Below are 12,722 nucleotides of genomic sequence, written 5' to 3'. Positions count from 1 at the left end.
ACAAGTATATTAAGTTTATCTTGGTATGTATTGACGTTAGAACTGAGGGCAAATAGATTCTGCTTTGTTATTTGGGCTTTTAAAAAAATCTATACAATAGTAACTTCAAAGGTATCAATATATATTATCAAGATTTGTTCTGATAGCGGTATTGGGAAAGAATGAAATCCCAATTCATAGTTTTTCCTTTCAATGCTAGATATAATGCAATGTTAGCAATCTTTACCATTCATTGTTCACAAGCACTTTGATTTTATATAGTTGTCTGTTATTTCTTTTAGGTTAAGATTTTAAGATTATTACGGAGATTAGGAAAGAATGACACTGAAGCTAGTGAAACAATGAATGATATATTAGCACAGGTATTTATGAATAGTAAAACAGATACCTAGTTTTTATGAAAACCCCTTGAGAAGACAAAAACCTTACAAGAATGTATATACATGAACTTGATCGTGCTTAATATAGTTATTTGGGTGTCATAGACAATAATCTTTTGATCCAAGATATTTGTACCAATATCTAAAATTTATCATTTTGGGACATCCTATAAAGTCTTATAATCTTGTGTTTATCAGCGCTGACGCTGTGAATGTGAATATGTTGATAAAATCCAATAAGAGGACATTTTGATGTCTTTGGTTTCATAAGCCGTTCCGAATTAAACCACACATAAAACATAAACATAAGGAGAAATATAATTCTTCCATATTCAAGAAACAAAGCCAAACAAGTATCACATTTGTAACCTGATTGATTTGTTCAGGTTATTTATACTTTAAATGTTTGTATGTGATAATACTGTGAAAGATTTCTTTTTTTTTATGCCCAGCGGTAGCAGAAGGGGCTTTTAAGTTTTAAACTTGTCTGTATGTACATCCCAAAATTGATTTCGTTTGCTACCTAAAGTTTGCTTCAACCAAATGACGTTATGAATATAAACACAATGCTTATTGCCACAAAACACAGATCAAGTTTGAATTTAGGTGGCTTCACTTTTACTGTTCTGCAGTTATGCCCCTTTACAAATGGAAAAGTTGCTGAATTTTTCGTTTCTGTTCTCTTGCTATAGTTTGCTTCAACCAAATGTTATGAAACTTATACACAATGCTTATTACCACAAAATACAGATTCAGTTGTCACTTTTATTGTTTTAGAGTTATGCCCCTTTACTTAAAAAATTGCTAGTTTTAGATGTATACAGTCTTCTTACAAAGCATTGACAGAAATTGTATAACAACATATGAATATTAATTACTTACATTCACAGGTGGCCACAAATACTGACACAAGTAAAAATGTTGGTCATGCCATTTTATATGAGATTGTTCTGACTATTATGGGTATTAAGTCTGAAGCTGGTCTTCGGGTAAGTAAACTATGGTTTAAAAAGGTTTGAAAGAAGGAATATTAAATAGATTCAAAATTAATTGTACCACAACAAAATCATGAGGGCCTATAGTATTAAATATGTATGTAGCTGGCCATTACAAAAAAACTCACATTTTGGTATAAAGAAAGAAAAGAAAGAGTTTTCTGTGTTGTTTGCTGCTGAATTTACTTTTTTCATCAGGGATATCTTTTATGATAGTAATGTAAAAGATCAAAATCAGAAATACAGAAATTTATAATGCGATGCCAGCATTTGAATGGTGGAATATTGCAGTTTCTAAATTTTGTGTATGAAGAAATGAATGCTAAACTATTTGAAGAATAATAGGAATTAGCAAGAATTTCAAATCCTTTTACTAGACTTATATTTAAATCCTTGAAAAATGTAGGAGTTACTGGGCAAATTATTTTAATGCATATAACCAAGGAAAAGTATGTATAGAAGTTGAAAGGATGAGACTGATGGAACTCATTGTATATATGAATATAATCTTGAATTCATTTTCAACTGTGTTAATATATTCACTTCATACATTGCTAAAATACAGTGTGTTGCTAGTAAATTTTCTTTTCTGAAAAAGGGACAAGGTTAAAGGACAAATATTGAGAGAAAATTCATATTTATATTTTATACTGAATTTAATCTGTTCCAAATTAATAAAAATGAATTTATTTTTACAGGTGTTAGCTGTTAATATTTTAGGAAGATTTTTGTTGAATAATGATAAGAATATTAGGTAAGATTATGTATAAGAATAACAGGAAATACTCACACAATTTACTTGTAATTGGTTTATTATATATGCCAGAAATTTGTAAATTTAAAAAAAAAAAAAAAAGTATAAATTTAGTTTCTTTCACAATTAAACAAATATATCATCCTGATAAAGAATCAATAATCATATGGCAAAAATGAAAAATTAGCTTTGACAGTGCACAATAGTTTATTTTCAAATTATACTTTCAAATGTCAAATTATACTTTCAAATGTAAAAATATGGCTATCTATAGAAAGAAAAAAAACATAACAAAAAAATTATCAAAAATCTACTTGATTACAACTAAATATTTAACACGAAATGCTTATACTGTGGATTCATTACTATTGTTGGATACCAATTTTCACGGATTTCGTGGGTACAGGATAAGCATAAAATTAAGTTTGAACAAATGACAAATTTTCTGTAGGCTTGTTTGAAGACTTTGGCAAAACCACCAAATTAAGTATCCACGAGCATGTAAGTTTTCCTTCAGACACAAAAATTGGTATCCACAAAAGTAGTTGAATCCACAGTTATTCAGGGTTTGAAATAAGCAGGGGTCCACTTGTCAATGGCCCCTAAAATTTGGTGTGGGCTACTGAAAATTCTGCTTTTCTTGTATAGAACTATATATATTGGCTACTATGCCAAAATTTGAACTTGAACCCCTGTTATTCCATATGTAATTATGTTGACTTGTTTGTTTCAGATATGTAGCATTGAACACCTTACTGAAAGTGGTACAAGCAGATTACAATGCAGTCCAAAGACACAGAACAACAATTGTTGATTGTCTCAAGGATCCAGATGTTTCAATTAAAAAGTAAAGTATTTTCACATTTTATTGAGCTACACAGGTTATTTAACAGTGTGCACCACATTTTTTATATTATTTCGAATAGACAGAAAAAATATTAGTCATTTCTTATAATTTAATTCTAAATTTCTTTTTAAACTAGAAAACCATGAAAAAATGTTGACGACTTCACGGTCACATGACTAAATTATGTCTATGGGCTGATGACAAAATAACGTCGGCCAATCAGAGACGCGTTACTTCCAAAATTAAATTATTATGGAATAAACTGAACCTGGCGAATGTCAAGTCTTTTATTGATAAATTCCTTCAAGTATGTACCATACATAAGGTGTTATGTCAATTCATGAAATGAAAGACAAGTTTAAAGAGGTTGACATTATTCATTGTTTTGGTCCATGTGGGAATTTGCACAGAACCATCTATGATAAAAAAAAAAAAAAAATATTTTGAAGTTTAAATTTGAAAAATGATTTGGCTAACTGGGGTATTGATATAGTTTGTCATTTAATTCTTTTGAAAGTAAATATTTGCAAACTTTGATTTAAAGCTAAGAAAACTTTATTTATATACAATAAGAAAGTTCATATAATTCAATGTAAAGTAGAAATTTTGTTATAACCTCATTGAAAAATTAACCAGTATATTACAATATATATCTGTTTACAGGAGAGCTGTTGAACTGTCATTTGCCCTTATAAACACTAGCAATGTTAGAGGAATGATGAAAGAGTTGTTACATTTCTTGGAGACGTGTGAACCAGAATTTAAACCTGATATCTGTTCAAAGATTGTAATGGCTGCTGAAAAGTAAGTGTATAACGCTACAAGTAATAAAAAAAAAATAGGGAGGTCATTAGTTTAATTAAAGGCTTGATCCAGAAATTTATGAATTTTTTATATGTGTTTTGCATTTTATCTTCAGACCTGGAAATGTTTGAAAAGGTTTGTTTATGTTGACATTTGCAAAATGTTTTCTTATAAATTGGATCATCAGCTGTGAATCAATCAATTTCATTACAGAAAACAAATTATGTTGCTAATAAGAATCCGGTATTTATTTTTAAATAGCTCTCAAGAAAGCATACTTTTAAAAAAGTTTGAGTTATCATAGTTTAGCCCATGAAGATACAAATATACACAAGTAACAGATAGTAATGATTAATGTTGTTTTTTTCAGTCATTCACCTACAAAGAGATGGCATATAGATACTGTGATGAAAGTTCTTGTAACAGTAAGTCAGTATATACTTGTTAATTTTGTTGTCAAAAGAAATTCTTTAAACTACCTCTATATATTATTGGTTTTTTTTTCTCAAATAAAAAATCTTTATCAACTGTTACAATGATGTGTAGGATAATCTGTTTGGAAAAATATTGAATTAATTAAATATAGATTATATATTATCACCATTATAATTAAATATGTGATCGTGAACCTCATCTATTATTTTCAAAAATGATAAGTTGACCTAAGATCTACCAGCGAGTGATAGAGTCTTTCCTTGGCCTGTTGAAGCTCATGTGTTTTCCCTAGAGATTCCTAGAGTTTCCCATTTCTTTATATATAGATATAAGAAGATGTGTTATGAGTGCCAATGAAACAACTCTCCATCCAAGTCACAATTTGTAAAAAGCAAACCATTTTAGGTCAATGAAAGTATGGCCTTCAACCCTTCACTCTTAGATAATTTCCTTCAAATTATAATGTTTTGAAAGAGAGGTTAAAGCCTTTTAAAAAGAGAATTTATAGCATGAAATGCAAAAACACAATTGTTTGCAGAAATGTACATGTACACATGGATTAAATTGTGTCTGTAAATAAAACGTTATCTCAAATAGAAATAATAATATGAAATAAATGAAAACAATATAAAAAAGGCCTTATTGTAAAGAATTACTAATACAGAAAACTAAGATCATCTGTGTAAACATTACAAACTAAAGCTTAGAAAAAGTATTTTACTACAAAAATTTTAAAATATATACAAACAAAAATGAAAGTTATATCATTTGCTAAATATTTATTGATTGTTGAATGTTGATTCTGTAGGCAGGTAATTATGTGAGAGATGATACGGTTTCAATAACCATCCAGTTAGCCGCAGAAATGAAGGAACTCCATCCATATATAGTGCAACAACTTTTTAAAAACTTTAAAGATCACTTAGATGAACAATCCTTAATTCAAGTGTCAGTCTGGTGTATAGGGGAATACGGAGAATATCTGTTGACGGGAGAATGTGGCGAAGATGAACCTGTGCAGGTAAGTTCATAGGTCAAATTTTAATTTGTAGAAGATTTGCATAATTATATAGGCAAACAAATATTTTCTTGTTTCCTCCTCCTGGTAGTAAATTTTTTTTTCCTTTAAATATTTTACATGGACAATACAGGAAAATGTATCGAACTTTTACAGTGCTCAACCAAAAATATCTTGATTAATCAACTGCTTAACCAATAAATTCCACAAATAAGGCAGAACTAATTTTGATTTGTCAGTGCAAGTATCAACAAGACCTGATGTTTAAATGTGATAATGGCTTTTTTATATACTATGCATGGATCCTCTTTCAAAGAATTTTTATTTTCATGTATAATGCACATGTTTTAGCTTGACTATCTTTTGAATTAAGAAATAATTCATGGAAGCCATAGATTGTTGGAAATTTACACATGGCCTGGGCCGTGATATTCGAATTTTATCCTGAGCGTTAGCGAGCTTCCTTGAATTATTTCGATTCTAATAGGACAAATACGGTCATTAAAAAACTGAAGCGAGGGTGGGTATGCTGTGTGTGTGGCTGTTCTTTTTTACTCCCTGTTAGATAAAGCTAAAATATTTTGATAAATATGTAGCTTGCGTAGGTTATTTCGTGAATAACTGCTAGAAAAACACTTTTTAATTCTTTAAATTCTCAAACCCAACATTTGCCATTTTAAATATTTATATGTTTTTCGCGTAAGCTTCCGTCAAATCCAAAGTTGACATTTTGTAACTAAGGAGCCGCCATGTTGACTTACTGAAATGAGTAAATATGCGAATAATGCAATAGAATAGAGAACAAAACAAAACCTACCTCAAAAATCAGTTTTAATACAATATCATACGAATTCCAATGGTTTACGTAACAGAAAACTTTCAACTTTAGCGGTTTCATTTGTATGACGTCGTGTTTTGAAATGACTTAAATGCGCCAAAAAGATTAAAAGACTTTCACGGAATTTTATTTAATTTTTATTTTGTTGATTTCTCCGAGCTCTTGTGCATTACTTCTTTTTATTATGCATACGAATAAGAATAAATGTTATTTTGTCTTTTTTTAATTGCACTTTTTAAAACAATGAAATCGGCAAAGGATCTGCAAATAGGTTCCAATACATGTAGATTTACGTGGGAAGTATATTGTAACAGCCATTATTATGTATATCTCTGAGTCTGCGCTAAGTATATTTAATCGAGAATTTTATCACAGTGTTGTTTACAAAGCTAAAGAAGCACGTCATATTAGAATTACAAATAGATTTATGTATTGAGAGACTTATGGAAATATTCCTTATTAAAGTTGTAAAGAGAAAGTCAATATGGTGTAAGTTTTGAAAAACAAAGTATATTCTTTAAATTATTTTCAGGCATCTGAAGATGAAGTTGTTACAGAGTTAGAAAAGGTTCTTTCAAACCACAACTTGAATGAAATTACTAAAGAATATGCTATTACAGCTTTAATGAAACTCAGCTCCAGATTTAGAACATCTATTGGGTATGTCATTTAATGTGTTACAATTATTTCTGTCTTATCAAATAGTAAGTTAGAATTTTGGAAATGGTATTATTATAAGAAATCATTTGATAAGAAATTAGATGCATTTGTTTAGAAGGGTTGACCATACAATATTTGAGAAATCACTTCAGTCAGCTTTTTCCAGTCAATCCAATGCAATAAATGTTACATTGTTGTCAAGAAGACGTTTAGTAATTACAAAATTTTCACTTATGGAATTTGATTATAAAAAGTTATTTTTTAACTTTCATGGCTGTTTCTAAGGTAGTCATATAACCAGGCTTAAATGAATGGCAGACTGCACTGATTTTTATTTTTGATTTGAATTCACTTGCTGAAATTATGAAAGATAATAGTAATTGTTTTATTTGTATTTTCTATTTATAGGCGAATCAAAGATATTATGAGTGTGTATGGTAAAAGTGTTAATGTAGAATTACAACAGAGATCTGTAGAATATTCACAAATTTTCAATAAATTTGATAGTTTACGGTAAGTTTTGTAAAATTTATTTTTGTTGTGACGAGATAACTCGTAGCAGTTTCATTTTCAATTTACATTAAAATATAAAATATGGTGATGTGGTATGATTGACAATGAGACAACTCTCCACCAAAGACCGAATGAAAGACCGTAAAAATAAGCAATAATAGGTTCAACAATGAGCAAAACTAATACTACATATAAAGCTATTGAAGAACCAGAAATGACTAATGTTAAACAATTCAAACAAGTGATTACTGTACAAAGCAATAAATGAAAAAAAGAAAAAAAAATATGATATACAACAACCACTGATTTACAGGTTCCTGATTTGGGACAGACTTATACAGAATGTGGTGGGGTTAAATGTTTTGTTTTAAAGTAGTGAATAAAATGGGGGAAAAGTATGTACAGTTTGTTTCAGAGAATTTTTAATTTTTGACTTCATATAACAAATCATCAAAAATAAATTTATATTTCTCAAAGCAAAGCAAGTGATAAATTATTTTGCAATTATGTGTTTTAAGTATCAAAAGAATAAGGGCTTTTGAATTGTATGAGAAACACATCTGATGTACTCAGAAAATGTAATGATTTTACATCTGTTCGTTTCAGGTTCTCATTACTAGAACAAATGCCTTTAATAGAAACAAGTAGAAGTAAAAACATATTACATGAAAATAGTAGTGAAAACTTATTAAATGGTATCTCAGAAGAAGGAGATGTACAGAAAGAAAATAAAAAGAATTTACAAGAGGTAAAAAGAAGATTTTGTTGTATTATTGTATGGAACTACAAATATGAGGCTATAATGAGGGTCCTGAATTTAGTTTCATGTCAATATGCTTTACTTTGTGACAGGGTTTCAGTTTAATTGTTCAACAACTTCCTGTTTATGGGAATACTTATATATCTATAATACTAAAATAACGAGGTCCAATTTGTCAGCTGTCATGGGGTAAACACGACAAATCAAAGAATTCAACTTTATATATAGCTAATATAGGAAAATGGTGTAGATTAAAAATTAAACCACTCCAGACCCTTTTGTTTTCCACATAATTAATATTGCCAATAATTAACAAGTTCTGGGTTGAATCCGATACTGATACCAACAGTATATTCACCTGTTACCTATTACCTTATCTGTACGTTCCGCATCTGACAGGCACACCACCAAACGGTGTATTTAGGATTTTGCTATATACACGGGTCATAATCACAGGGTTGACACTACTAAATTCAATCATTGTCAAATTGTTCCCTATTGTAGTATTTTAATCAGTAAGACTTTCTAAGATAACAATACGAATACTAAAAATCTGGACTTAGAATAAGGCGTATAGGTACAGTTTTCAATAAGTTAGTGGGCATGACGTAAAACAGCGAATCAAAGAATTCAACTTTATTTATAACTAATATAGGACAATGCTGTTGATTAAAAAATACTCTTTTCCAGGACCTTTGGTTTTCCAAATAAATAATATTACCAATAAAAGTTCCAGGTCGACGGGTTCAAACAGAAAGATTTGAATGCAGAGAAAACTGTATCTTATAATCGGCATGACTTTATCAGATGGCAATACCAATACTAAAATAAGGCTTACACATAGTTATCAACTTTAATTCAGTCACGGACCCAAGATATCTCGGGTGTGTTCTAGTTATACTAAACCATACAGACCATTAATGAATTTTTTTGGTCACATTTTTCTGGGGAACTGCAAAAAAATACCTTCCAAAAATTTGAAACATAAAAAATGTTAAGAAACATAAATAATGATTTTTTCAAGGTGAGTTTGGGAATCAAGTAATGGTGCACATCATTTAGATTTCTACCTTACTATATTTGCATATCACCATATGTGGGTATAAGCTATGTTTAAATGATATAATACTGTCCTTGATTTTACATCTGTTATGCAATTTAATCAATTTGATTTGTCTGTTTAATTACAGAGTCAAAATATATTGGATATACTAGATGTGGGTTCTCCAACACAACCAGCAGAGCCACCTCCTAAATCAGGAGTGAATGATTTGTTAGATATACTAGGAGATGTTGCTAACGTTACCTCATCTACTGGTATGTATTTATACAATACTCTGGATAAATGATTAATCGTGGGATAATAAACGGTGGGATACCAGTTTTCATAGATTTCATGGGTATGGGCGAACCATGAATATAAATCTTCAACAAAGAACAAATCTTTTAAAGGCTTGTATGCAAACTTTGCAAAATCACGATTTTCCCTCAATCCGTGAAATTTGTACCAACACAGATATACGAATCCACAATATTTTAATTTTCTAGATCATTGAATTGTGTGCACTAAAAACTTTAAAATTTATGCTGTTGTGAAGTTGGTCAAATAATAAGACTGGTTACTGGATTTACCTGTAATATTTCGCAGCTGAAGGCTGATGTGGTTCAAAGAGTACAGGTCCAGTTGATGAACTTAAATAATGATAAAGAGTGTCCTGATTACCCCTTATTTTGATCTCTGACCATCACATTTTAATGATGGTTTCATCGAAATGATTTGACCAACATAGCAGTTGTTATATATACTCATTAGTTTAATCAATGTTTTATAAGGAAACTAATTGAATTATGTTTTTGTTTCAGCACCGGTTTCCATACCTAATACACAACCAGTGCCAATGGGTAATGATTTGATGGACTTATTAGGTGGTTCTCCAATAAATAACCAAATGAATGGAGGAAATGGTAAGTTTTATCTTACTTGGGGTTTGGTCAGATTTCATGTCTCCCAAAGTTTAGCAGAAATTTGTATTTGGTTTGACAATCATCTGATTGGCTAGGTACCAGCTAAGGTCAGGTCAACCTCTTCTTCAAATCTAATACTGTTATAAAATTTTATAAAAAGAAAATATTTATCCAGGTAAAAAGTGTTTATGTTTTGTATGTCATTGAAGAAATCGCATATGTCTGAGCACTGCCATGGAGAAATGTACCTGACCTTAACCTTTGGATGCTAACAATACCTAATAGTCAAAAGAAATGTCATAATACTGACTTCTGAAACTGGATAAGCCAATCAAAATTAATACAGCGTCTGTATCATTTTTTCGTATTACACTCTGTGCAGTGTGATAGATATCGCTTCATTCATTAATTAATAAACACATCAACTGTAACAGGAAAACAACAGAAAATTAAAAACACTGAAGTGCAACAAAAACAAACACCAACATACATTGAAACAGACTATTTGATAAAACTACCATATTCCCGACTTGATAAATACGTTTTAAGAAAAAAAAATGATGGGTTGAACCAGTATTTATGGTAAGCCAAACCTGTCGCTTATATGGCATTGTTAAAAATGCTGCTAAAATGATAACACTACTAAATACTTATCAAAACTTAATATGGATATATGTTATGATATATTTTAGGGTTCCCGCCAATGACTGCATTTAACAAGAATGGTTTACTAGTAGAATTTTTGATTGAGAAGGACATCTCTGATCCAGATGTCACATCAATAAATATCAAAGCTACAAACTCCACACAAAGTCCTATGTCAGAATTTGTCTTTCAAGCTGCAGTACCTAAGGTATCAAATATATATATAAGAATTCATGTTTTATGTTGTGTAAAATGTAACTTGTTATGTCTATCTGAAAATCACAAATGTCAAAAATAATTTTCACAAATGCAACTTCAAAATATTTATAGGATAGAACATTTGTGTTTGAGATAGAAAATTGCCTTTTCTATTTTTATGAAATGCAATCAAAACATAATGTTATTGACTTGATATCTAAATCTTACAAGGCTTATCACTACCTTTTTGATAAACAAAATACAGTGCATTGATCAAAACATTCTATACATCCCATTCATGACCGTTTCCAGATATTTATCAATGAACTATATACTCAGATATTCCAGTCACATAATGATGTTACACCTGTAAAGAAAATTACATAACTCTCCCATTGTCCAGAATTGTAGTTAAATAATGCAATATTTAATTTTACTTCACACTGATAAATTAAAGCTTTTTCATCTTTCGGTGCTTACAAGCACTTTGTTTGTAGAATTTAAATTTTAATCTGTTAAAATCACAATATATTGATTGAGGAATCAATAAACAAATGTGAAGAGATGTGAAATTGTATAAAAAACATTTTAGAAAAGAATAATATAATCAAATTCTAGATTATTCTCATGGTTTGTAGGATATATGCAAACAGACATGTGTTATTTAATAATTATTTACACTATCTGATATACCTTTTATTTTTCAGTCATTCCATTTACAACTTAATCCTCCTTCGGGTAATTCTGTACCGCCAGCCAACTCTGGTTCAGTTACACAATTAATAAAAGTCAAAAATCCTTCTAAGGTAAGTTCATAAACAAAACAGTAGAGAAAAATAATTCACTGGAATTCTAAATTATGTTGTTGAATATTAACAAATGATACTTTTTCAATATCAGCCCTAGAGCTGATACAGTTTGAGATGTAATGCTTGGGGTATTGTTGTTTTTCTGTCAAGTATTGATAATGATGAAGAAGCAGGTAAAAGCAAGACATGAAAAATATACCTATCAAAAAGTGTTGTCTGTCATAAATATACCCATCAAAAAGTGTTATCTGTCATAAATATACCCATCAAAAAGTGTTATCGCTCATAAATATACCCATCAAAAAGTGTTATCGCTCATAAATATACCCATCAAAAAGTGTTATCGCTCATAAATATACCCATCAAAAAGTGTTATCTGTCATAAATATACCCATCAAAAAGTGTTATCTCTCATAAATATACCTATCAAAAAGTGTTATCGCTCATAAATATACCCATCAAAAAGTGTTATCGCTCATAAATATACCTATCAAAAAGTGTTATCTCTCATAAATATACCTATCAAAAAGTGTTATCTGTCATAAATATAACCATCAAAAAGTGTTGTCTCTCATAAATATACCTATCAAAAAGTGTTATCTCTCATAAATATACCTATCAAAAAGTGTTATCTGTCATAAATATACCTATCAAAAAGTGTTATCGCTCATAAATATACCCATCAAAAAGTGTTATCGCTCATAAATATACCCATCAAAAAGTGTTATCTCTCATAAATATACCTATCAAAAAGTGTTATCTCTCATAAATATACCCATCAAAAAGTGTTATCTGTCATAAATATACCCATCAAAAAGTGTTGTCTCTCATAGATATAACCATCAAAAAGTGTTATCTGTCATAAATATACCTATCAAAAAGTGTTGTCTCTCATAAATATACCTATCAAAAAGTGTTATCTGTCATAAATATAACCATCAAAAAGTGTTGTCTCTCATAAATATACCTATCAAAAAGTGTTATCGCTCATAAATATACCCATCAAAAAGTGTTATCGCTCATAAATATACCCATCAAAAAGTGTTATCTCTCATAAATATAACCATCAAAAAGTGTTATCGCTCATAAATATACCCATCA

The 12,722-nt window shown here is 29.7% G+C and overlaps 1 protein-coding gene across 3 annotated transcripts in view; it reads left to right on the top strand.

The window, feature by feature from the left end:
• The window catches only part of LOC143079456 (AP-1 complex subunit gamma-1-like), a 42,396-nt gene that overhangs the window by 13,290 nt on the left and 16,384 nt on the right, over nt 1–12,722 (top strand). For all 3 annotated transcript variants that reach the window (XM_076254801.1, XM_076254800.1, XM_076254799.1), the window contains exons 9-22: nt 282–362; nt 1,271–1,369; nt 2,074–2,129; nt 2,863–2,976; nt 3,640–3,780; nt 4,151–4,205; nt 5,024–5,236; nt 6,604–6,731; nt 7,140–7,244; nt 7,851–7,992; nt 9,195–9,321; nt 9,868–9,969; nt 10,662–10,822; nt 11,520–11,618. In XM_076254801.1, the coding sequence (XP_076110916.1) occupies nt 282–362; nt 1,271–1,369; nt 2,074–2,129; nt 2,863–2,976; nt 3,640–3,780; nt 4,151–4,205; nt 5,024–5,236; nt 6,604–6,731; nt 7,140–7,244; nt 7,851–7,992; nt 9,195–9,321; nt 9,868–9,969; nt 10,662–10,822; nt 11,520–11,618 (1,623 nt within the window). The remainder of the gene's footprint in view (nt 1–281; nt 363–1,270; nt 1,370–2,073; nt 2,130–2,862; nt 2,977–3,639; nt 3,781–4,150; nt 4,206–5,023; nt 5,237–6,603; nt 6,732–7,139; nt 7,245–7,850; nt 7,993–9,194; nt 9,322–9,867; nt 9,970–10,661; nt 10,823–11,519; nt 11,619–12,722) is intronic.

This window comes from Mytilus galloprovincialis, chromosome 6 (genome assembly GCF_965363235.1).
Source record: "Mytilus galloprovincialis chromosome 6, xbMytGall1.hap1.1, whole genome shotgun sequence".
Taxonomy (NCBI): domain Eukaryota; kingdom Metazoa; phylum Mollusca; class Bivalvia; order Mytilida; family Mytilidae; genus Mytilus; species Mytilus galloprovincialis.
Note: the sequence above shows the minus strand (reverse complement) of the source record. Positions and strands in the feature narration are given on the sequence as shown.